Source organism: Strongyloides ratti, assembly GCF_001040885.1.
Source record: "Strongyloides ratti genome assembly S_ratti_ED321, chromosome : 2".
Classification (NCBI taxonomy): Eukaryota; Metazoa; Nematoda; class Chromadorea; order Rhabditida; family Strongyloididae; genus Strongyloides; species Strongyloides ratti.
Window position 1 is genome coordinate 4,233,284 of NC_037308.1, and position 24,507 is coordinate 4,257,790.

Sequence of the window (24,507 nt, forward strand, 5' to 3'; positions counted from 1 at the left end):
TTAATTATATTAAGATCAAGGTACTCATTTATATAAGAATAAATCAAAAAAAAAATATATATATATATATATTCTTTTTATTTGAAATTATTGTAATAATTTTGTAAGCCTATTTTATATTCCTATAGATTACTTTGCCTTTTAATTGTCATCCAAATACCTATGATATATTATTATTTTCCCAATAAAAAATAGTTTAATTTTTTTTTTATCTATAAAACTTTTTATTTCGTAATAATATTACTAACTTTTAAACTTTTTATTTTTATATTTGTTAATATATGTCTATTATAAATTTTTTTTTTTTAATATTCTTATATATTTATATGATAAGAAGCCAGAAAGATATGTGTTAAAATTGAAATGATTTATATAATTTAAAAGAATATACTTCAAACATCAGATAGCTTATCTTATTTTATTTTCTTCACTTTGAATACTTATCAAATATTACATTTTTATTGGTAGAACTTCATAGGTATACCCTGTAAAATAGGATTTTATATTTTTTTCTAAAATATGTTGAAATTTGTTACAACTTTGTTACAAAGAGCTTTTGTATTTAATATATATATATTTGAAATTTTTAAAAAGAAAAAATATTTCGGAGAAACAAGTTTTTATTTTCCCAAGAATTTTTACTAAGAATTAAGAAAAATTTTTTTTGTTATTTATTTATAAATAAAATTATTAATTTTATTGTCTTCATAATTTTTATATTTATTTTTTCTTAATTGGTTAACAATTATAACTATAAAAATGTCTATTTAGACAAGTATTATGAGATAATAGTACAATACATGGATGGAACTTTAAAATCTAACATTTTATTTCTCTGTGAGAAATTTATAATATAGGCCTTGAAAACTTTTTTTTTATGATAATTTTCCTCTTATCAATCTTTAATAAAAATCTTTTTATTATAATATATGAAATTTTTATTAAAGTTTTCTTATACATTTATTATACTTTTATTGGATGGAAAAAAAATTTTTTAATTTTTTTTATTAATTTTAATTTTCTTTCCATACTTTTTGATATAAATATTAAAAGTTTTTAAAAAAAGTTTTATTGTTAATTTTTTTTTTTAGTTTATAGAAAATTATGGTAAAAAATAATACAACTATATTTTTAAATAAAAATAAAGATGAATATCATTTACCTATGTATTATTTTTATTGGAAAGAATTGTTATATTTATTTATTTTGATAATTTTTTATATATTTTATAAAGTGATAAGTAGACCTTTAGAGAGAATAAAAAGGTTAGGTGATTTAGGATTTTATTTTGGTGATATTAAGGTAATTTTAATTTTATTTTAATTAAAAAAAATTTGTCAAAAAAATAAATAAATTATAGTATACAAAAGATGTTGAAGAAAAGATGATTGAACGTGTCAAAAGACTTCGTATTGTTGGTGAACTTCCTCCTGTCTATCCAAATGGATGGTTTTGTATAGCTCAGTCAAATGAAATAAAGAAAAAATCTATATTACCTATAACTTTTATGGGTGAACAGTTATCATTAATTAGAAGTGAATCAGGAGAAGTATTTTTAATAGATTCATATTGTCCACATCTTGGTGCATCATTTAATGTTGGTGGTAAAGTTGTTAATGATAATTGTGTTCAATGTCCATTTCATGGATGGATATTTAATGCAGAGACTGGAAAATGTACAAATATACCATATAATCAGGCTTCTATACCTGAACAAGCTAAAATTTCTACATGGCATGTTACTGAGGTTAATAAATCTATTTTTGTTTGGTATCATGCTGAAGGTTTTGCTCCAACATGGGAAATACCAGAAATTGATGAAGTTAAATATGAAGATTGGACATATAAAGGTAGAACTGAACATGAAATAATGTGTCATATTCAAGAAGTTCCTGAGAATGGTGCTGATTTGGCACATCTTGACTATCTTCATCTTCATGGTGTACAGGAAGGAAATGATGTTAATAAAATTCCAATGAATATTACTAAACCTTATATTAAACATTTATGGAATGGTAGTTGGGAACCAAAAACTGGAGATGAAAAACATATATCAGTGATGCATCTTGATCAAGTAATGAAAGCTGGAAATTTTAGTATTCCATTAACTGAAACAAAATTAGATGCTATACAAATAGGACCAGGAATAGTTCATATGATGTTTGATTTTGGTATTCTTGGACAAGGAATAGTTTTTCAATATCTTACACCAGAAGAACCAATGTTTCAAAGGAGTCGTTTTGTTATGTATGCAAATGTCCCAAAATTATGGGCTAAATTTATGATGATAAGTGAAGCATATCAGGTAAAAAAATAAAAACTTTTATTTTAAAATATATTTTATTAATTTTTTTTTAGTTTGAAAGAGATATATTTATATGGAGTAATAAAAAATATATTAAAAATCCTTTATATGTAAAGAATGATGGACCTATAAATAAACATCGAAGATGGTATCAACAATTTTATTCTGAGAATAGTCCAAGATTAGAAAAAAATGGTACTGTGACAAATAAAGTTAAATCAACTTTAGATTGGTAGTAAAATGATAAAAAAATAAAATTTTTTAAAGCTTTATAAAAAAAAATTTCTTTTTTAATTATTTTTATAGTTTTATTATTATATAATATATAAATTATAATAAAAAAAATTTATATGATAATCTTTTAGATATAACTTTTTTTTTTATCAAATAAAAAATAATTAAAAATATTAATATAAAAATTTAAAGATATTAATGGGTAACCTTTTTACAATAATTTTTATCTAAGACACATGAAAAAGATAGATAATTCTTGAAACAATGTCATGTTATTATAATGCTTTTATATTGTACCCCCTCCTCCACCTACTAATAGATGAGTAAAATATAATAAAATTTCTTTATAATACTACTATTATTATCTATATATATATATACAATAGTTGCTGTTACTTTCAAAAATTTTTATTATCTTCAATTAAATACTAGAACTTTCTTCAATATATATATATATATATGTATATGTATATATATATAAATAGTCATACACATGTATTTATAGATGAATCATCTTTTGTTCCTTTTTGTAAACTCATTTCTAAAATATTTATATATTTAGATATATTATTAAGAAATTTTATTCTTTTATATCTAAAATATATTTATCTATAAAAAGTTAATTTACTTTTACAATTTATCATATAAATATAAATTTAATTTATAATGATTTTAATATAAAAATTTATCTTTTTTAATTCTTTAATTATTATTAATTTATATTAAAAATGTTAATGTCATTCTTGTGGTCCATTAATGTTTATAATTACAATAAAATAGTTTATTATTTGTATATTTTAATACTCTAAAATCTTCTTTTCCATATCATTTAATTTTATAACATATTATTATTATTAAAAGAAAGATCTATAGATATAATAAATATTAATTATAATATTAAGGTACAAAAGATTTTATATGTATTTTTATTTATTGTAACTTTTAATATACAACAATTATTGATATATATATATATGTGATGTTATTTGTATACATATATATATAATATAAAGAGACTGTTATACTATAAATACTTGATTGATAGAAGACAATAATGTATTGCATTCTTTTTAATTGTTCTTCATCTATACTTTTTCAACTACCTTTATTTCATTATACTTTTTCATTTATATTATGTACTTCATGATAATTGATTAAATAAATAAAAAAAAAAATTTTTTTTAAATAAAAATATACCTTTTATTTAAATGTATTAATTTTTATCAATTATCATTATTTATATTATATTTTTTAAATATTATAAATATTAAAAATATCAAAAATTTTGTCATTCCAATCTTATCATGTGAGAGATGTAAGAAAAAGGGGCAACAGGAAAAGAAAGACATTGAGCTTGATTTGATAAAAATATATATTTATACATATATTTATGATCAATCATCGTCATCTTTTTCATGTTATACTTTTTTTTTCCTTTCTATACATAAATTCCTAACATATCTTTTTTTTTTTTTAGTTTAAAATATATTTATGTTACTGTAAGGTTGTTGTTACAAAAATTATTTTTAATCTAATTATAAAAATATTTTCTAATACCACTTTTATATTTGTATTAATAAATTTTTTTTTTCTTTTTGCTTATCTTTTACTAAAATCACTCCCATTATTTTTATCTTTTTGGAGGTGTCTCTTCTATTAACATAAATAAATTTATTGTTTTTTCATATTATATTGTCATATTTATAATATATATAAAAAAAAAGTTGTTATATATCTTTTTGGAATTTTTTTTTATTTTTATTTACATATCATTTAAAATATATTTTATTCTTCTGTCTTTATAATAATATTATTGTTAATCGAAATTTAATATAAAAGGTAAATAATGATTATAATATATATTTTATCTTTAACTAATTTCTGAAATAAATATAACGATTAGTTTAATTAAAAACAAAAACCAGCTTACCTTACATTTTTTTTTTCTAAATTATGTATTTAAATTATTTTTAATAAAAAAAAAAAATTGATTACTCATTCTTTTTATAATATTATAATATTACCATTCACCTATTACTGATAAGTGATTTATATTATTGTCTATCTAATAAAATATAAATATTTCCTTTTTTAATATAAATAATATTTTTTCTATTAAAATTGATAAAGAAAATAATAGATTATATGATCTTTACATGATATATTTAGAAAGAAAGATGGAATTAAAATTAATTAATCATATCATTATAAAATGAAAAATTTATTAGGAAAAAAAAATTGAAAGAGAAATGTTTGTATGTATAATTTTATCTTTGTGAATGTGATTTAATATTTGTAAATTCCAAACATACCAAATGTTAAAAAGAGATAGATATACAACTTCTTATCTTTTTCTTTCTTCCTCCATATATATATGATGATTAATTTTAAAATATTTTCTTTTTGCCTAAATTTTAAATTCATTTATGTTTCTTCTTTGTGTATGTATAAAGAATTAAGAAAGATATATATATATATATATATCCTTACATCTTTCTATCTATTATTTATAGATCATAAATAATGATAAAAATATTTGATCACAATTTTTATATGACAAAAATGTTACCTTTAACATATTATAAATACCTTAATCTTACAATTGTTTAAAAATATTTATTACATTTATAATTATGACATTAAAAAATTAAATAAATTTTATACCACAATAAAATAGGTATAATTATCAAAATAAATATAAATGTAATATTTAGATAACTTTATAAAAGACAAAAGCCGATTGAAATAATAAAATATGTTATAGAAAGAAAATTAGTACTATTATTTTATTTTATATTTTTTTTTGTGACATATACCTATTTAACTCCCATATATATATATATATAAATGTAAAGGTGAAAAGTAAAGCTTATCATTAAAAATATATTCTATCACATCCCTATCATAAAATAAAAAATAAAATGTGATATACACTTTTGAAGTTTAAAAAAAAAAAAAGTAAAATTTATTTTTAGTAACAGTAGTCCTATCTTATCAGTTTATTATTTCTCTCTCATTTCTATATTATTTTTTATCTTTAAAAATTTTTCTTTTTTTTTTTTACCACCATCTTAGATAAATTTGATAAAGAGATGATCAGTTATCTTTTACTTTTTAATAGAAAAAAATATACTTTTATTTTGATATGATAATATATTTACTTAACTTTTCTAATCATTTTTTAACCTTTCTCTACCAATGACTAGTTTATTTGAAAATATATGTATAATTTTAAATTAAACTAATTTAAATTATTTTACCCTTTAACAACTATAAATATATATATAAATATATATATAATTTAAAAGATACAAATATTTTAACTATATAAATAAAAACATTTTTTGGTGACGTATTCATTTTTAAAATATAAAAATTTTTATCTATATTCTATGTAATCATTAAAATAAGAGAAAAAATATTTTGTTATTTAGTAATTTTATTTATTTCTCTATAATTATTTATAGTTTTTTTTTTTCTTTTTACCTTTCAAATTTAAATATTTCATTTTAAAAAAAAAAAAGTGAATCACTTGAAAGTAAAAAAATTATATTTAAATTATTTTATTATAAAAAAATTTTAAGAAAAAAAAGAAATATTTTTTTAAAGAATAATTTCTTTTTTTATTATTTTTTTTTTTTTTAAATAAATATAAATGAATAAAAATTTTTAAAAAATAAAATAATAATTTATGTTATTATACACATTCTTTGCATACCTCAGACATTTAATATATTATTTATATATAACGAAAATATTATTTTATTTAATTACCTATATAATATATAATACCACAGGAAAAGGGAGGAGAACAAAAAAGATGGAGAATTTTCTTCCTGTTAATTTTTGTGTTTATAGACATAATTTTTGTTAAATAAAAATCTATATGTTTTAATTAAAAAATTTATTTATTTATAATATAATTACCTATAATTAGTTAATGATAATTGTAATACTTTTTTTTTGTATAATAAATTAACAAATATGTTTATTTCTTTTTTGTTTAATAATATTTTTAAAAAATTATTATTATATTATTAACATTTTAGATAAAGATTTTTATTTTAAAATTATACATCAACATCAAATTACAAGTTACACTATATATATATATATATATAATATTTTTTCCTTTTCCCCTTCAATATATATATATATTTGCACAAATCTTAAAACTACGACAAATCTTTTACATTCTTCTGTTATCACTGATCAGACAACATATATAATATACCAGGTTCAATCAATTTTATATAATTATTATAATGATTTTATTATATCCTTTTTAATATTATTAAAAATTTTTAATTTTATAATTATTTATATATTTATGTAGATATATATTTTTATTTTATTTTATTTTTTTTTAATTTTAGAAATTTTGTAAATTTATATTTTTTCTCATGGTACAGACAAATGTTTAATCATAGGTATCAATATGGACCTTCTGGACAGACAGGGGTTCCAGGATTTCATTCACAGGGTACCTTTACTAATAATGGAAAATCATTTGATAATAATCAAGTAACAGGAAATAATATTTTACCACAACATATTATATCAACTAAAAATGGTACTTCTACATATTGTATAGATACCTCTGACTCATTAAATTTACAGGTTTGTAAATATTTTTAATAAATATATAATATATATTTATATCTTTTTTATTATAATTTATAGAATGGAAAACATTATAAAGAAAAATTATCATGTATTAGAGAAGATTTAAAAGCATTTGAACAACAGACAAATTATTCAATAACCAATCATACACCATACCAAAATCCGGTAAAAAATATTCAATTTCCAGGTTACTCTCGGTCATCAACAACTAATCAAAGACCATCTCCACCATCATCATCATCATCAGCAACAACAACAACAAATTATGGTGATAGTAATAATAGTAGAGATACCCAAAAAAGTATGATTAATTATTTAACATCAATGGGATATAATGAAGTTGATGCTATATGTGCACTTAATTTAGTAAAATATTCATCAGTAACTGCTGCAGCAAATTTATTAATATCAATAGAAAAAAATAAAGGTAATGAAGATATTAATAATGGTGTATATAATAATAATATTCATACATCTATAATTAATGTACCAAGTAATGGTAAGGTATACCTACCACCACCACTACCACCACTTTCATCAGTACAGTCACAACAGTCTGGTAATAATATAACATTATCAGCACCACCATCAGCAGCAGCAGCAACAACAACACCATCACAATTACCACTACCAGCATCATCATCATCATCAACAACAACAGCAACAACAACATCAACATCAACTACTGCATATCCGGTGAATAGTATTGAAGAAAATGGTAATTGTGATGGAAGCTATCAGGAATATAATAAAAGAATTCCTTTATATTGTCAATATCAAAATAATTATTATTATAATGAATGTCTTGATAAACAGGTAGGATCAGGAAATTATATAAATGATATAACTAAACAGACATCTCAAAGAACAGGGACTGTCATATCAATAGAACAAGGAAGTAGTAATAATTTATCATTATCAAATTATAAATCACCAATTAATAGTAATGATATAAGAAAAGTACATTCATCCAGAATTCCTACAACACCTGATCAACAACATCAAAAAAATGCTACATATAATAATATAGAGGTTAAAAGAAGTGACTCTTATAAAATACCAACAACAAATAATACAAGAAATATTAATTTAATAAAAATGCATCAACAATCATCATTTGGAAATGGATCAACAAATTTACCAAAACAACAATCATTAACTACTTCTTCTTCTTCAACTACTACTACTACTACAACTACATCAACTACTACCTCATCATCAGGAAATTTTAATAGAAATTCACCATCATTACATAATAATATTGTTAATAATAATCGTGGTATTCAAAGTATTATTGTTAATCCTGATGTAACACCAGATCTTGAAAAAGAATTAGATAAAATATGTAAAGTAGTTACAAGATTACCATTAATAAATAGTACAAGTCTTGATATACCATTAACATCATCACCATCTGATGATAATAATTATTATAATAAAGAAGAAAGAAGAAAAAGTAGTGGTAATTTTGAAAGAAATATTGGTAAAAGAAAAGTTATACGTAGTTTATCACCACTTCCTGAATCAGTTAATAATCGCCTCAAAAATAATATATTTGAAAGTAATATAAGGCATTGTAAAGCTGGTATGTTTAGATTTTTTATGGAACAACATATTGAAAAATTAATTCAACAATATAAAGAAAGAAATCAAAGAGCAATACAATTGATGAGTGAAATGGAACAAGCTGATTTACCAGAAAGATTAAAAAAACAATTATTAAAATTTTTACATCAAAAAGAATCAAAATATATAAGATTAAAAAGGCAAAGAATGAATGTTGGAATGTTTGATATACTTAAACATATTGGTGTTGGTGCATTTGGTAAAGTATCATTAGTTAAAAAAAAAGATACAGGACAAGTTTATGCAATGAAAACTTTAGTTAAAACTGAAGTTATTCAAAAACAACAAGCTGCACATGTTAAAGCTGAAAGAGATATATTAGCTGAAGCTAATAGTCCATGGATTGTTAAATTATTTTTTAGTTTCCAGGATAGTTGTAATTTATATTTTATTATGGAATATGTTCCTGGTGGTGATATGATGCAATTATTAATAAATAAAGGAATATTTAATGAAAGTTTAGCTAGATTTTATATTGCTGAATTAACATGTGCCATTGAGTATGTTCATAGTTTAGGATTTATTCATAGAGATATTAAACCTGATAATATATTAATTGATAAATTAGGACATATAAAATTAACTGATTTTGGATTATGTACAGGATTAAGGTGGACACATGATAAAAGACATTATGTTATAGCTGAAAATGGTGAAATTCCTGAACATATGAGAAGTGATTCATTTAATCTTTCTAATGGTGGAAATTGGAAAGAACCTATTAAAGTATTAGAACAAAGATATGCTAATAAAAGAAATCAGGCTCATTCAGTTGTTGGAACATCTAATTATATGGCACCAGAAGTTATATTAAAAATAGGTCATACTAAAGCATGTGATTGGTGGTCTGTTGGTGTTATACTTTATGAAATGGTTCTTGGTAGGCCACCATTTATGTCACAAACAGAAGATCCAAGAGAAACGCAATATAAAATTGTTAATTGGAAACATTATCTTAATTTAGTTGATCATACTGGAAAATTATCAAAAGAATGTTTAAATATGATAAAAAATTTATGTCGTGATCAAGAAAGTAGACTTGGAAAAAATGGTGCTAATGAAATAAAAAAAGATTCATGGTTTAATGGAATTGATTTTAATACACTTAGAAGTAGAAAAGCAGAATGGATACCAAAAGTTGATCATGCTGAGGATACATCTAATTTTGATGATATAAAATTTGAAGATGATATATTTGGTGGTGATTTACCACCACAATTTGTAAATAATCCAGCTTTTTATGAATTTACCTATAGACATTTCTTTGATCTTGAAGGACAAGGTCCAATGTCTGGTGGTAGAATATACCATTCTCATAAAAGAGCTCCATTAAGTAATATTGAGGGGATGTCTACAATAATGACAATCCATGAAAATAGTAATAATGATAAAGGATCATTTAATAATACAAAAGAAAGTCAAAAAATTAGTAGTAATTTCACCAGAACAACAACATCATTCTCCCCAGGTAAAGAATCTCCAATAGCAAATAATATTATTGGAGGACTTGGTACTGAAAACCAGGGAAAAATAATAACTAATATAAATAATTCTTTTCAAAATCCTAAAATGTTAAATGGTGGATTATTGACATGTAATGTTTCCGGAAATGGTGGAAGTAGATTAAATGGTTTTCATCTTCTCAAACACCATCAAAAATATAAACTTTCAAGTGCCATAAGGACACCTTCAATGGGTAGGAAAGGAGAAAGAATAGAAGGAAGAAAAAATGAAGTAATAAAAGAAGATGACTCTTATGAAAGTGATCCTTCAGAAATGAAGGTTTAATTTATTATTATAATTTTTTTTATTACAATTATTTTTTTTTTTTTAATTTGACAATTACTTTGATTAATTTTGTAAAAAAAAAAAAAGTGAAACAACAACAAAAAAAAAGAAGAAAAAGAAGTTTTTCCTCCTTATTTTGATAAACGGGTACTTTTTTTCTATTATATAATTTTATATATTAGTTATCTTTAAAATAAAGATTTATTTAAAATATTTATTTATTTATATGTAAATATAAAGAACATGGGATCAGATATTACGTCAATTGGTTTTTAAAACTTTGTATTATTTTTTCCTTTTATATGCTATTTTCAATTTGAATAACAATTCTTTGAATTAAGAAAATTATAAACTTTATGTACTATAAATTTAAAAAATCTGAAGATAATAATAATAAGCCTATTTTGTAAGTACTTTTTTTATTAAAAATCTAAACATAAATCGTTATTTAAAATTAGTTTTAAATAAAAAATAATATTTATACATTTTTAATACAAAAAATTAACAAAATAAAATATTTATTCTTTTTTCAAAAAATATTACTAATTAATATTTTTTTATATAGATAACATCATTTAATTATTAGCAAAATTTAATAATGCATCTTTTTATATGAACATTTTTATTAATAACAAAATGTAAAAAAAAAGAAAAAAAAGGAAAATCTTGAGTCTACAATTTCAGTTCACAGATCAGTTAACGAAAATAAAAAATTGTATTATTATTGTGGATGATTAAACATAGTCATAAATTAAGTTACTATATCTTTTTTTGTTATAAAATTTAATGGCACAATGTAAATAAAATAATAAAAAAATACATACATGTTCTTTTTAATAATTTCAACAGGGATATATATGTATAATAAAAAAAAAATTTTTTTTTCCCTATTCAATGTATATTTATTCTAAATTAAAGTTATTTTTGCTAAAAATAATTTTTATTATTTGTTTTATTAATTTTTTATATATGTGAAAGAATAGTTTTTAAAATTTTTTTATATTTATTTATGAAAAATTGTAATTCATTATTCTTTTTTTTTTTTTTGAAAATTTTTATATTTTATTATTTTTATGGATATTTAAATGAAAACAATTTTAATTTGCATTAGATAATTATTTTGAAAATGTTACTCCACCTTTTTAAAATAAGTTTATTAAAGTACATATATAGTGCTTTTTATTTATTATACTTGTTTTTTAAACTATAAATTTTATTGAGTTTATTAATTTTTTTTTATTAATATTAATATCATTTTTTTTTAGATATTTAAATTAAATTGTTTCTCAAAATGAAAGGAATCATTTTTATAGGAATTCTAGTTATTTTTTTCTTAACATCAACAGGAACATTTATAAATGGATGTCCATTAATTTGTAAGAAATACAAATTTATTATGGATTGTTCAAGATTTTGTGGTTTTAATTTTAAAACTATTCCTGCAAAAAACAGGATTTCAAGGAGCATTGCACTTGTTAATGAAATTTCTAATCCTTATAATTATATGGATAGAAATACTTTTTACTAGCACTTTTATAAAAGATTAATGATAAAATTAAATTTTTTTTTACTAACAAAATTTATAAAAATATTTACCATAGTCTATATTAAAAAGATACTCAAATTATTGTGAATAACAAACATTAAAATTTTAATTATTAATTGACATGCGAATATCATTTTTTTTTCCTTTTGTAAAATTATTTTAAAAAGTTTAATCTATCAGTTAAAAATTATTTCACGACGTTATTAAAAAAAATAAAATAAATTATAATACTTATTCTTTAAATTTACTATTAAAAAAATTTTTTAATTTAAAATTAAATATAAAAGTTTTTAATTTTTAAAGTTTATTATGTTTATTCTTTTTTGGTAAAATAAATGTTTAATTGGAAATTGTATTATATATAATGTAATTATATGTTAAATAAATAGTTTTTTTTTATACAGAAACTTCTGAAAATTTGTCATTATTTTTCTTGTTATTATCATTATCATCATTCTCTGGAGATGTATCATAGTCAGGTGAAAGTAAGATTGGTGTGGCAGATGATGAAACAGATTCATCGGTACATACACTTAACTGTGGTTCAGCATAAGCTGATACTGGTGGTATTATACCTGTAACTGCCGGAACAGGATAAGGAGAATTTCTAAGATTTTTTGTATTAATATCTGTTGCTTTGACAAAATTTCCAGTTGCATAAAGTGATGTTGGATAATGAATATATGTTTTATTCATTGTAGTTCCTAAAGTTCCATGATTTATATAAGAAGTATTCTAAAAAAAAAATATATATATTAATTATAATATTACTAAAAGATTTAATTGTCTACCGTTATTTTTTTATTTTCATCTCCACCCTCTAATGTATAATGATTTTGATAATTAATATTTTTTAAATGTTTAGCAACACAATAATTTCTTTTTTTAATATCTTTATTAAAAAGATTAGTTTTACTATCAATAGTATCAAAATTATTATCATTTTTTGTTTTACCTTTACAAAGATAATTTATATATGTTGCTGATGGACCAATAATACAAAATATTAAAATTAAACACCCCACAACAATATCTCTTGTATAAAATTCCATTAATGGTAATGATATATACATAGAAATACCTATAATTATTGCTGTTGTTGAAATAATAACAGTCTCCCTACTTTCTTCATCTTTAGCATTAAATAATGCTAAAAGAAGGGTAATTAAAATAATAATTCCATTAATTGATAATGATGCTAAAAGAGATTCTTCAAAATTATTACCAGGAGAACACCTCCATGAGTAATCTTCTTTAAATTGTGAAAATGTTAATGATGACATATCTCTAAAAATTGCCCATTCCAAGACAACAATTATTTGAATAAATATAAATATTGATATTAATCCTAGCAAAATACCAGATGATGGATGACATGATATATAAAAATCATTTGAATTTTTATTACCAAATTTCATATTAACTCTTAATGATGATAATGTTTTAACAAATAATGGACCAAAGATAAATGTTATACCAATTGAAAGGCAACTTTTTCTTACAACACAACTTAAATTTGTTGGTGATGCAATAAAAAATAAACTAATTAATGATAAGAAAGCAAAACCAAAAAATGCTACAGCATAACATACTCTAAAAATAAAATTATTATTAAATATTATAAATATAATAAACATACCTATATGGAGACATAGCTGGAGACCCAAAAAGACGATGATAAAATCCTATAAGTGTTATGAAAGACCAGGTACAAGCAATAGTAGCAAAAAATATAACAGAAGTTCTTTCAAAATTCATAGATAATTTTGGTGTTTTTTGTGATTTAAAATTAAATGTAACTTTTTGCATACAACTTGATCGAGGACATGTTGAGATTACTGGAATAAATTTACCATCTCTATTTTCAATTGTTAAATTTGATGATGATGTATAGGTAAAACCAAAATCAGGACTCCATCTAGATATTGTATCATAAGTTATTTTACCACCATAAGTAGTTATTTTATTAATAACCAATTCAGATTCAGATGATGATGTTATAGAATTGAAAGAAAAATTTCTAGTAAAATTAACTGTTGGATCTTTGAAAGATGTTTTAAGAATAGAAAAATGAAAATTTTTATAAGGATCATTGAGGCAATCATTAAGTGTTGATATTAAAGCTCCTGGACATGTTTCATCAATAAGATCAGTTAAACCATTAGATATAGCATGAACAGCTAATGTTATAGGAGCAACATCAACATTTGGTGCAATTGTATTTATATCTAATTTTTGATTAGGATCACATGGTTTAGAAAATTCATTTCTTATATTTTTTCCATTACTTCCAATATCTATATGACATTTGTATGCTGAGGACCAAAATTGTTTTAACCAAGCTAAAGGAAATGGTAAATTAGGAAAACTTTTTGCTAATTGTATTGTATAATTTGTTGATACTAGTGATTCTGTTGCAATAGATAATAAAACTTGATCAAAATGTCCCCATTGATTAAGGTAATTGTTTGTCGTTGACCACCTACTATCTTGAATTGTTATAAAAACAAATCTTGATGGAAGAATCATTTCAATTTTTAATGCTTCCAATAAATCAAGGAATGACTTTTCATCATATAATATAACAATAAATCGTGCTTGAGTTAACAAAAGTTGTTGAATGATAATTCTTTGTTTACCAACAGTTGAAACTCCTTCTATTTTATAATTCTCCTCAATACATATATTTTTTTGAGAAAAGATTTCAGATACTATAGTAGAAACCTCAGAATAAAGAAGATCTGATATCATTGAGACACATGTTGATTGTTGATAATTTAAAAATTCTCCAACTGATGTGAATATATGACCAGCTGATGGAAGGATTCCTGTTGTTAAGTGTGATTTAAAATGTGAAAAAAATGTTGTTATTATTGGTATTTCAAGATTTTTTGTAAATTCATCAACATTTGGAAGGTAGCTATTGTCATCTTTAATTATTGCAATTATATCTTCTTTGTAGATATTTGTTCCAGATAATAATTCATATAAATCAGCTAAAGTTCTTAAATCACTGTTACAGGTATCTATTACAACAGCACCTAAATTAAGGGCAGAATTTTTCATAGATTTTGATAAATTAACTTCTTGAAGAGATTTTAAAAAAGAAGCTAATCGTATAAAAGCATTTACATCAACATTTCCACATCCAAGACCTTGTCTATCAGAGGATTCATGAATTGATGTTATTAAAAGAATATATAATCTTCTTGTTGAAGGAATTACAAGAATATCGTTTAATAATCTATGAGATGGAACATGAATTTGTGCCGGTAATGATGTATTTTTAGGTTGTTTTTGGACATATTTTGATATTTGTGGTTGGTGTTTTGTTGTTTTTGTAGTAGTAGTACTACTACTAGTAGAGGTAATTTCTGTTGTCGTTTCTGTTGCCGCTTCTGTTGCTGCTTCTGTTGTCGCTTTTGTTGTCGTTTCTGTTACCATTTGTGTTGTCGTTTTATCAAAAAGACTTTCTCCTTTACTAATTGTAGTATTTTTTGTGGAGAATGGTGTTCTTGTAAATAAGAGAGATTTTGTCGTAATGACAATATCTTCAATTGTACTATGATTAGCATCATTAGTTGTAGTTGTCGTAGAAGTCAAATTATTTTGTTCTTCCTTATTATTGTCAAAATTAAAATTAAAGAATCGTGATAATGTTTCTGGATTAATAGAAGGAAAATCAGTATTATTGATAAAATTTTGTAAATGTTCACTTGATGTAGGAAATATTTCAGCATAAGGATTAATGACATTTTTAATATCTTCACTATTTGATAGTGAATAATTTATATTGTTTAAAGCAAGAAGAGCAGGAAAATCTTTATCATCCTCTTCTTCATCTTTTATTTGACTTTTAAAGTTAAGGGCATTTATATTGTAATAATTTAAAATAAAAAAAAATAATAATAATAATAAAATTTTAGATATCATAGAAAATTTAAATGAATCACATAAAATATATTATTTTTAAAAGAAATATATAAATTGGAAGGAATAGGTTGAAATATTATAGAATTAATTATATTGTTCTAAAGATGAGAATTAGTTAAGAATTAAATCGGATTTAATATTATCTAACTTTACTAATTACCAACTCAAAGCAATCTTATTATTAGGAGGTGATTGTAAAAAGTTTTGTAAACTTTGTTGACCAATATATATGGTATTTCAAATAAATGTACCATCATTCATTTGATGTAAGGAGATTTCATAGGTAATTATTTTGTATAATTATACATCAAGTTTTATAATATTATATTTTCTTATTATATGTAAACTTTTTATTGGTCATTTTGTTGTATTTCAAATATTTGGGTAATACACAAAAATTGTCAGTTTAATCGGATTAGTTTATCATTTTTCGAGTGACAAAGTTATTTGGTTAGTTAGAAGATGATCAAATGTTACATAATAGCTTTAAAAAATTTTTTATTTTACATAAAATAAATATTTTTTGCGTTAAAATAATAAAAAGTATTCTAGTGCTTAAATTATAATATTATTAATTTTGTAAAAAACTATAAATGTATAAATTAATTAAATTTATATATTTATTTTTTTTTGCTAGAAAAAAAAATTCATTTGTTAGTTATTTTACAATTTTTTTACAAATTTAAAAATTAATTAATAAAATTTAATATAAAACCTCTTTTTGTGTTTTCCGCTTTCTAAATGTTTAAACATTATTAAATTTTAATATATTAAATAAATATTATTTACAATAAATTATGTTAAATAATATTTTGAAAATTGTTGTTTTCTTAGTTTTTTTTTTTAAATTAGAAATAGCAATCAAAAAGCATGTTTTTTCGTAATCTTTAAAGCAATAAATTTACCAATACTTATTGCTACATTAATCATAAAGTTTTTTTTAGATATCAATAACATATTATAATTGAAACACATATTAAAAAAAAACTTATTTAATAAAAAAGTTTATTATAATATTTATAATAAAATATTTGGGAATCAATAGTAACATTTAACTTTACTTTACCTAAATAATAGTTCATTAAAAAGTTTTTAATAATTCAAAACATTTTTTTAACACTACAAAGATACCAAAAATAAGTTAGTTTGTTATTATGAATGAATGTTATAAGTAGTCATAATATTAATTTCTAAACTAAACTTTATTAATTAACTTCATTTTAATCAATGTATTTTTTTTTCTCTTTAATGTTTAAATTTATTGATATAATAAAATTTTTTTGTCAATATCTAAGTTTACAATGAATCAATTTACACAACGTTCAACAAAAAGTTTATTAGTTTAATATTTTTTAACTACTTAAACAAATATGTAAAAATTGTCAAAAGAAATTTTTTTTGAATCTTTTAGAAAGTAAAACTATCATTATTAAGATTATTTTTTTAAAAAAAATACCAAATGACTCTTGTTCCATCATTTTACAAAAGGTTTCGACCAAAATATTGGAAAGTCGGAAATAATGAATATATTCATGAGTTCTCCTTTTTCCTATACTTTGCTTTAACATGAAAATAAACCAAAAATGTTTTTTAAAATTAATTTGATTTCAATTTTAAAATAAGGTATACATTAAAAAACTTTTCACTCTTAATTTATTCTTGAGAAACAAAAAAAAAGTATCAAAGCCAGTATCCTTAAAAATATTTGATAATAAAAAGCCTTTTTCAATGTGAATAATATCCTAAATGTTTAGAAAACTATGATGGTAAAAATTTTATGTTTCTTTGAGTTCACTTTGCCTTGAACTATGATTACATTATTCAAAACTTGTTTAAAATATAATATTTTGTGTTTTTAATTTCTTAATTAAATAGCAGAAGTTGAGTTTTTAAAAAAATATATTCTGATTTCTGTAGGAGATTGAATTACTTATAAAATTTAAACTTTTAAATTTTTTTTGTATCAAAGCTATATAATAAATTTTAAATTTTTTTAAAAACTTTAAAACATGTGTATTTTTTATATAAATTCAACAAAAATTATCAAAACATTAATATGAATTATGTATTCAAAATAAGATGTTGGTTAATTTTATATTTTATAAAGTGTAGGCAAAAAATACATCAAAACTTTAAATAAAAAAGGCATTCATATATATGTTTAAAGAAAAAAGAATTTATAATTTAGATATTCCAATTACCACATGAAAAAAAAATCATTTATGGTCGTCATACATAATAATATTTTTAAAATTGTTTGTAAATCCCATAGCATCATTTTTAATTAACTACTTTTTTAGATATAACAAATAAAACACAATTTTTATATAACATTATAAAAAAATATATTTATTTGTTGTTAAACAAAAACTATATTTAATGAATTAGAGCATTCTTATCAAAAATGTTTTCATGATAAGTATAATTAAACAAATCAATAGAAATAATAATTAAAAAAAAGTTTTATTTAACAATCCAATTTCAAAAATCACAGCAATATCTTTGAATTTGTAAAGAAAAAAAGCAGCATGCGTCGAATTTTATTTCAAAATTTCAAGTTTGTTATTTTAAACTGTGCAATTCTCAAAAAATTTAAAAACTGGAATTTAATTTATATTGTGAAAACATACAAATAAGAATTATAAATTTCTATGTCAACAACAGTTCTAAAAGAATATTTTTTAAAAATTTCAGTTAATTTTAATAAATTCAATTACCAAAATTTAAAGAAAAATTCTTCTTGACTTCTTAATCATAAAAGAAATTAATTTCATGAAAAAATTAACAAATTATTTTTTACAACATTATTTGATAAAACAAAATAATTTTTATATTTTATGTTTTGACAAAAAAAATATTTTCAAATGTTAACATTAGCATTTTATTATCAATTAACAAATAATACATAAAATTATTTTGAATAAAATTCAAATTTCTACAAAATGTTTTGAAATTTAACATGATAAAAATAGATTTTTATTGATAGAAAAAAAGTAGTGTAGGTGTTGGAAAATTTAAAGTAGTTTAAAAATTTTCAATTTCCAAATATCTTTTTTTGGTATTTAAAAAAGGTTAATAAAATATAAATTCATTCAGTTATATTTTTTTTAAAATAATTATTATTTAAGTAATAATAATGATGTAAAGAAGAATTGAAAATTATTTAAAAAGCGTTTATTAAATAATTGTATTAATAAATTCTAATTAAATAAAAAAAATATAAAAAGTTTTCTAAACAATTGAAGTATATATTCAATAAATATATATTTCAAATTAATTTTTTAAATTATTAGATATTTTTGAATAAACATTAAAGATTTTTAAAGACTAGGATATATATTTCAAACATGAAAAAATATAATTTGAATATACTAATTATTAAAAATTTACAAAAATTAGAATATTAAATGATTTAAAATTTAATTTATAAATATATCACCATATCATTTAATCAAAAAAATTTATAAAAATTTTCCATACCTATAATCTCTTTTAACAACTAAAATCTTTGACAAATTATTTTCAGTAGTCAAAATTCCAAAAAAAATATCTCATAACGACATATATAGCCGTTAAGAGAATATAAATATATAAAAATTAAACACCACAAAATATGATTTTTTTTATCAATTATTATTGTTAATACATAAAAAAATAAAGCAATAATAGTAAAATTTTTTATCATATATTTTTAGTCTTTTTTTACCCTTACTACTTTTCGTTTACTGTATAACGAACAGGATTTATATTTATTTGTAGGAAGAAAAAAAAGATGGCACCAACTCTTGGGCAGACAAGTAGTCAACCGTTACCTTCAAAGGAACTGGGTATTTTTCGTAAAATTGTTGTAAGTTTTTATTACTAATTTTTAAATATTTAAATTTTAATATTTTTTTTTACAATTTATTAATATAATTTTTTTGTAGAAAAATTTTGAGTTACGTCAATACAAAAATGCTTTAAGATGTGCTAAGCAAATACTGGAGAAGCAACAATATGCAAATCATGGTGAGACAATTGCTATGAAGGCATTGATTTTGGATAATATGGGAAGATACAGTGAATCATTAGATTTAGCCAAAAAAGGTGTTTCTAGTGATATAAAAAGTTATCTTTGTTGGCATGTCTATGGGTTGGTATCAAAAACTCATAGAAAATATGATGAGGCTATTAAGGCTTTCAAGATGGCATTGCGTCTAGATAAGGATAATCATCAAGTCATGAGAGATTTATCGATGTGCCAATTACAAAGTAGAGATTATGAGGGCTTTCGCGATACTTGTTATTCTTTGTTATCTTCAAAAGGTATGAATAAAGCTGTTTGGATGGGATATGCTGTTGCTCATCACCTTCTTGGTGATTATGATATGGCTTTAAAAACACTAGATTTATATCAAAAATCAGCCCAGTGGAGTAGGACATCTGAATATGAGATGTCAGAATTTACCTTTTATGAAAATCTTATTATTCAAGATAGTGGTAATTTAGAAGCTGCTTTAGCACATCTTGAAACTAATTCTGGTATTTTGTGTGATAAGTTACGTTATTATCAAACAAGAGCTAAATTATTGATGGGTTTAGGTAGAATGGAAGAAGCTGAAAAAGCCTGCCTTATATTGTTAAATAGAAATCCAGAGGACAAAAGATCATATCAAATGATTCAAAAATGTCGTGGTATCGAAGACGAGACATCTGCCCCTGAGGAAGCTGTCAAAATTTACAAGGAGATGGGAGAAAAGTATCCAAAAGCAAACTTGCCAAAAGTTTACCCAATTTACTTTCTAACTGGAGAAGCTTTTGAGAAAGCAGTCACTCCAGTAATAATAAGTTATATTAGAAAGGGTGTCCCTTCATTATTTAAATTATTAAGACATGTTTATCATGAACCTTCAAAAGTTAAGTTTATTGAAAAATTTTTTACAGGTAAAATTCCTCAATTTGAAGAAAATGCCAAAACAGCTAAGTTGGATGGTGATAATAGTTGCGAAGAGGAAGCTCCGGATGTATTGTTGTGGTTATACATTTTAGCTGCTCAACATTATGATTATCTTAATGATTTCGTAAATGCCATATTATTTAGTAATAAAGCTAGAGCTCATACACCAACATCTTTGGATGCACTTGTAACATGTGCCAGAATTCATAAACATGCAGGAAATATTACTATTGCCATTGACATCTTAATTGAAGCTACAGAATTGGATATAGGTGATCGTTTTCTAAATACCAAATGTGCTAAATATATGTTTCATGTTGGTGACATAGACGGCGCTGGAAAAATGGTGTCAAAATTTACTCGCGAAAATGAGTGTCATGAAGTTTATATGGATGAGATGCAGTGCATGTGGTTTCAATACTGTTATGCTCGGGCTGCCTACCGTAATGGACAATTTGGCGAATCTCTCAAGAAGCTCCAACAAATCGAATCTCATTTTACGCAATTTTATGCTGATCAGTTTGATTTCCATGGATATTGTATGAGGAAAATGACACTTCCAGAGTATGTTAGATTTTTGAAAATGGAGGATAATATTAGAGATCATGAATTTTTTGAACGTGCAGCAATTTTAGCTATGAAAATATATCTACGTATGCTTGATAGACCAGATGATTTTAAACTTTCTCCAGAAGAGAAGAAATTAAGAGAAAAGGAAAGACAAAAGAAGGCTGAAAAAGAAAACAAAAATAAGGGAAAAGAAAAAAAACCTACAGATAATGAGATATTAGGTGGAAAAAATTTAGATCCAGATGTTTTAGCTAATCCTGAAGATCCGCTAGAAGAAGCATCAAGATTTGCTTTTTCAATAATTAATTATCACGGTAAAAGTGTCGAAGCAGCTACATTAGCTTTTGAAGTGTACCTCAGAAAGGATAAACCATTACTTATGCTTCAAGCTTTAAAGAAAGCATTTGATTTAAATCCTAACAGTGGTTTACTTCACATAGCATCTCTAAAATTCTTAAAATATTATCAAAATGAATTTAAAAGTGACGGTATCTTAAAAGAGGCTGTTGATGCTTGTGTTGAAAAGATGTTTTTAGAGAAAGATATTGAAAAGTTTAATGAATCCTTTAATAAAAGATGTTCTAAATCTTTAGAAGATATGGTAACACAAATAAAGGCAAACTATTTATTGGGAAAAAAAACATCAAAAGAATGTTGCGATGGATTATTAGAACTCTTTGAAGATGGTATTGATAAGATATCTGGTGTTACATTCAAAGCATGTGATCAATTATTGATGGATGTATGTGTGGGATCAGTATGTGGAGAGGTAGACGAAGAATTTATTCTAAAATTTAAGGAAACTCTCTATCGTATATTTCCAGCTGCTATGTTTTGACACAAGTCACAACAACTAATGATATATTGAAGGAGAGTGAGAAAATGGATTTGTTATATTATATCTATTGTTGATTGACAAATTATTGTAGTTTCTAGAAAATTTGTTTTAATAATTATTAAATATGTATCACTAATGCAGTAATTGTTATATCATATTCTTTGTTATTTTTTTTGTAGTTTTTTTAATTAATATCGTTCTTAGGTTATCTTAGTTATTTAAAAAATATTTATAATTTGACAATGGAAATAAAAGCAAACATTAAGTTTTGTTTCTTCAAACAAATTTCATTTAAGAAGTTGTTGAGTTTTTTCACAACAAAAATATACTGATAAATTCAAAACGAAATTTACTAATGTTAACTAAAAGTTTGTTAAACAAAATTATTACATAAAATAAAAGCCGCCTACTTGTTCCATCAAATAAGTAAACGTAAAAGTTCATCTAATGTTAATATTAAAATATACTTTTATAATCAATATTTTTTTAGAACTATAAGATTCTTTAAAGCTAGAATAATATTTCTTAACATTAATATTATAAAATATAATTTGGCAAAAAAATAAAAATAATATCTTGGCATTTGTTGTCAAAAACTTACTCGACACGATAATTTTGGAAAAACGTAGAAAAGGGATAATGTTTATAAAACGTTAATCATATCAAAGAATGTACTTATCTTTCATATGATTGTCTTTTTTTTAAGCGATTTTATATTTATTTAAATATTATTAAATTTATTATTATTAATAAATTTATTTTATTTAGGATGAAGGATAGGCACTCTAAAAGTGCAAGTTATGATTCTGATGAAGATACAGATTTAGTCCGTGATAATATTATAGTTGAACATGAAAGTGGATTTAATCGTTATTATGAAGCTTTAGAAATTTTGGGTACGGGTTTAGCATCAACAGTTCGAAAATGTGTTGAAAAGTCTAGTGGTAAGGTGTATGCAGTAAAAATTGTTGACATTTCAACTGAAAAACAAAATGCTTATGAAGCTGCTAGACTTAAAGAAGAAACATTGAGCGAAATTGAAATTTTAAAACGATGTTCTGATCATGAATCTATTATTGAAATGCATGATTTTTTTGAAACACCAACATTTCTTTTTGCAGTTTTTGAATTAGCTCCACAAGGAGAACTTTTTGATTTATTAAACAAATCTGTTAGATTAAGTGAAAAGAAAGTTAGAAATATTATGACCCAACTTTTCGATGGTGTAGCTTACCTTCATTCTTTAAATATTGTACATAGAGACTTAAAACTTGAAAATATTTTATGTATCAATGATTCGAGAGTTGTAATAAGTGATTTTGGGTTTGCTAAGCAATTAAAAAAAGGTGAAATGTTGAGAGATCTTTTTGGAACACCAGGATACCTTGCTCCAGAAACATTAAAATGTCAAATGTATGAAAATCATCCTGGATATAGTTTGGAAGTTGACAACTGGGCACTTGGTGTTATTATGTATACAATGTTAGCAGGTCATGCACCATTTTATCATAGAAAACAACTTATGATGATGAGAATGATTCAAGAAGGTAAATTTGAATTTTTAAAAGATCAATGGGAAAATGTTTCTGCACATGCAAAAGATCTTATTTCTAAACTTTTGGTTGTCAATGTAGAAGAAAGACTTACTTCAGAAAAAGCTCTTGAACATCCATTTATGACATTTGAGGGAACTCTTAAACGTAGGAGATCATTACGTTCTGGTATTATTGAAGAAATTGCACCACCACCTAAAAAAAAAAATTTACGTCAACTTTTTAGAGTAGCTATTATATCAGCTAAATTTCTTCACCGAATTCAAAATGGTTGTCTTTTTAGAACATCGTATACTAGAGAAGAACTTCGTAAACGACCTTATCGTTCTAAGGCAATATGGTTGGAGGCTGAAGCAGCAACATTTGCAATATATGGTCATTGGGTTAATAGAGGTTTTTTTTATTCTCGAGACATGTTATTTGCTAACAAACCCAAACCGAAAATGGTTCGAGTATGATAAAAAATATTTTTTTTTATACAGGGTGGTTCAACAAGTTTTTTATTGAACTAAAGAGGTATATATAGTACAAAAAGAAAAACGTTTTGGTACT

General features: G+C 22.4%; 5 protein-coding genes across 5 annotated transcripts; 4 read left to right on the plus strand and 1 right to left on the minus strand.

Annotated features, from left to right (window-relative positions):
• Positions 1-1,104: 1,104 nt before the first annotated feature.
• SRAE_2000135900 (Neverland) lies at positions 1,105-2,541 on the plus strand (the record flags this gene model as incomplete). The annotated part of the gene is made up of 3 exons (XM_024652302.1): positions 1,105-1,302; positions 1,361-2,305; positions 2,359-2,541. The coding sequence occupies 3 exons, from the start codon at positions 1,105-1,107 to the stop codon at positions 2,539-2,541; spliced, it is 1,326 nt and encodes a 441-aa protein (XP_024505892.1).
• Positions 2,542-6,955: 4,414 nt separating this feature from the next.
• Positions 6,956-10,579, plus strand: SRAE_2000136000 (Protein kinase domain and AGC-kinase, C-terminal domain and Serine/threonine-/dual specificity protein kinase, catalytic domain and UBA-like domain and Protein kinase-like domain-containing protein; the record flags this gene model as incomplete). The annotated part of the gene is made up of 3 exons (XM_024652303.1): positions 6,956-7,159; positions 7,223-7,981; positions 8,021-10,579. 3 exons carry the CDS (start codon positions 6,956-6,958, stop codon positions 10,577-10,579), a joined length of 3,522 nt encoding a protein of 1,173 aa, XP_024505893.1.
• A 1,942-nt stretch (positions 10,580-12,521) lies between these two features.
• On the minus strand, positions 12,522-16,058 carry SRAE_2000136100 (GPCR, family 3, C-terminal domain-containing protein; the record flags this gene model as incomplete). Its single annotated transcript, XM_024652304.1, has 5 exons — positions 12,522-12,860; positions 12,917-13,017; positions 13,081-13,206; positions 13,249-13,718; positions 13,765-16,058. The coding sequence occupies 5 exons, from the start codon at positions 16,056-16,058 to the stop codon at positions 12,522-12,524; spliced, it is 3,330 nt and encodes a 1,109-aa protein (XP_024505894.1).
• Positions 16,059-19,830: 3,772 nt separating this feature from the next.
• Positions 19,831-22,402, plus strand: SRAE_2000136200 (N-alpha-acetyltransferase 16, NatA auxiliary subunit; the record flags this gene model as incomplete). Its single annotated transcript, XM_024652305.1, has 2 exons — positions 19,831-19,905; positions 19,985-22,402. 2 exons carry the CDS (start codon positions 19,831-19,833, stop codon positions 22,400-22,402), a joined length of 2,493 nt encoding a protein of 830 aa, XP_024505895.1.
• A 769-nt stretch (positions 22,403-23,171) lies between these two features.
• On the plus strand, positions 23,172-24,413 carry SRAE_2000136300 (Protein kinase domain and Serine/threonine-/dual specificity protein kinase, catalytic domain and Phosphorylase kinase, gamma catalytic subunit family and Protein kinase-like domain-containing protein; the record flags this gene model as incomplete). The annotated part of the gene is made up of 1 exon (XM_024652306.1): positions 23,172-24,413. The coding sequence occupies one exon, from the start codon at positions 23,172-23,174 to the stop codon at positions 24,411-24,413; it is 1,242 nt and encodes a 413-aa protein (XP_024505896.1).
• Between the last annotated feature and the right edge of the window lie 94 nt (positions 24,414-24,507).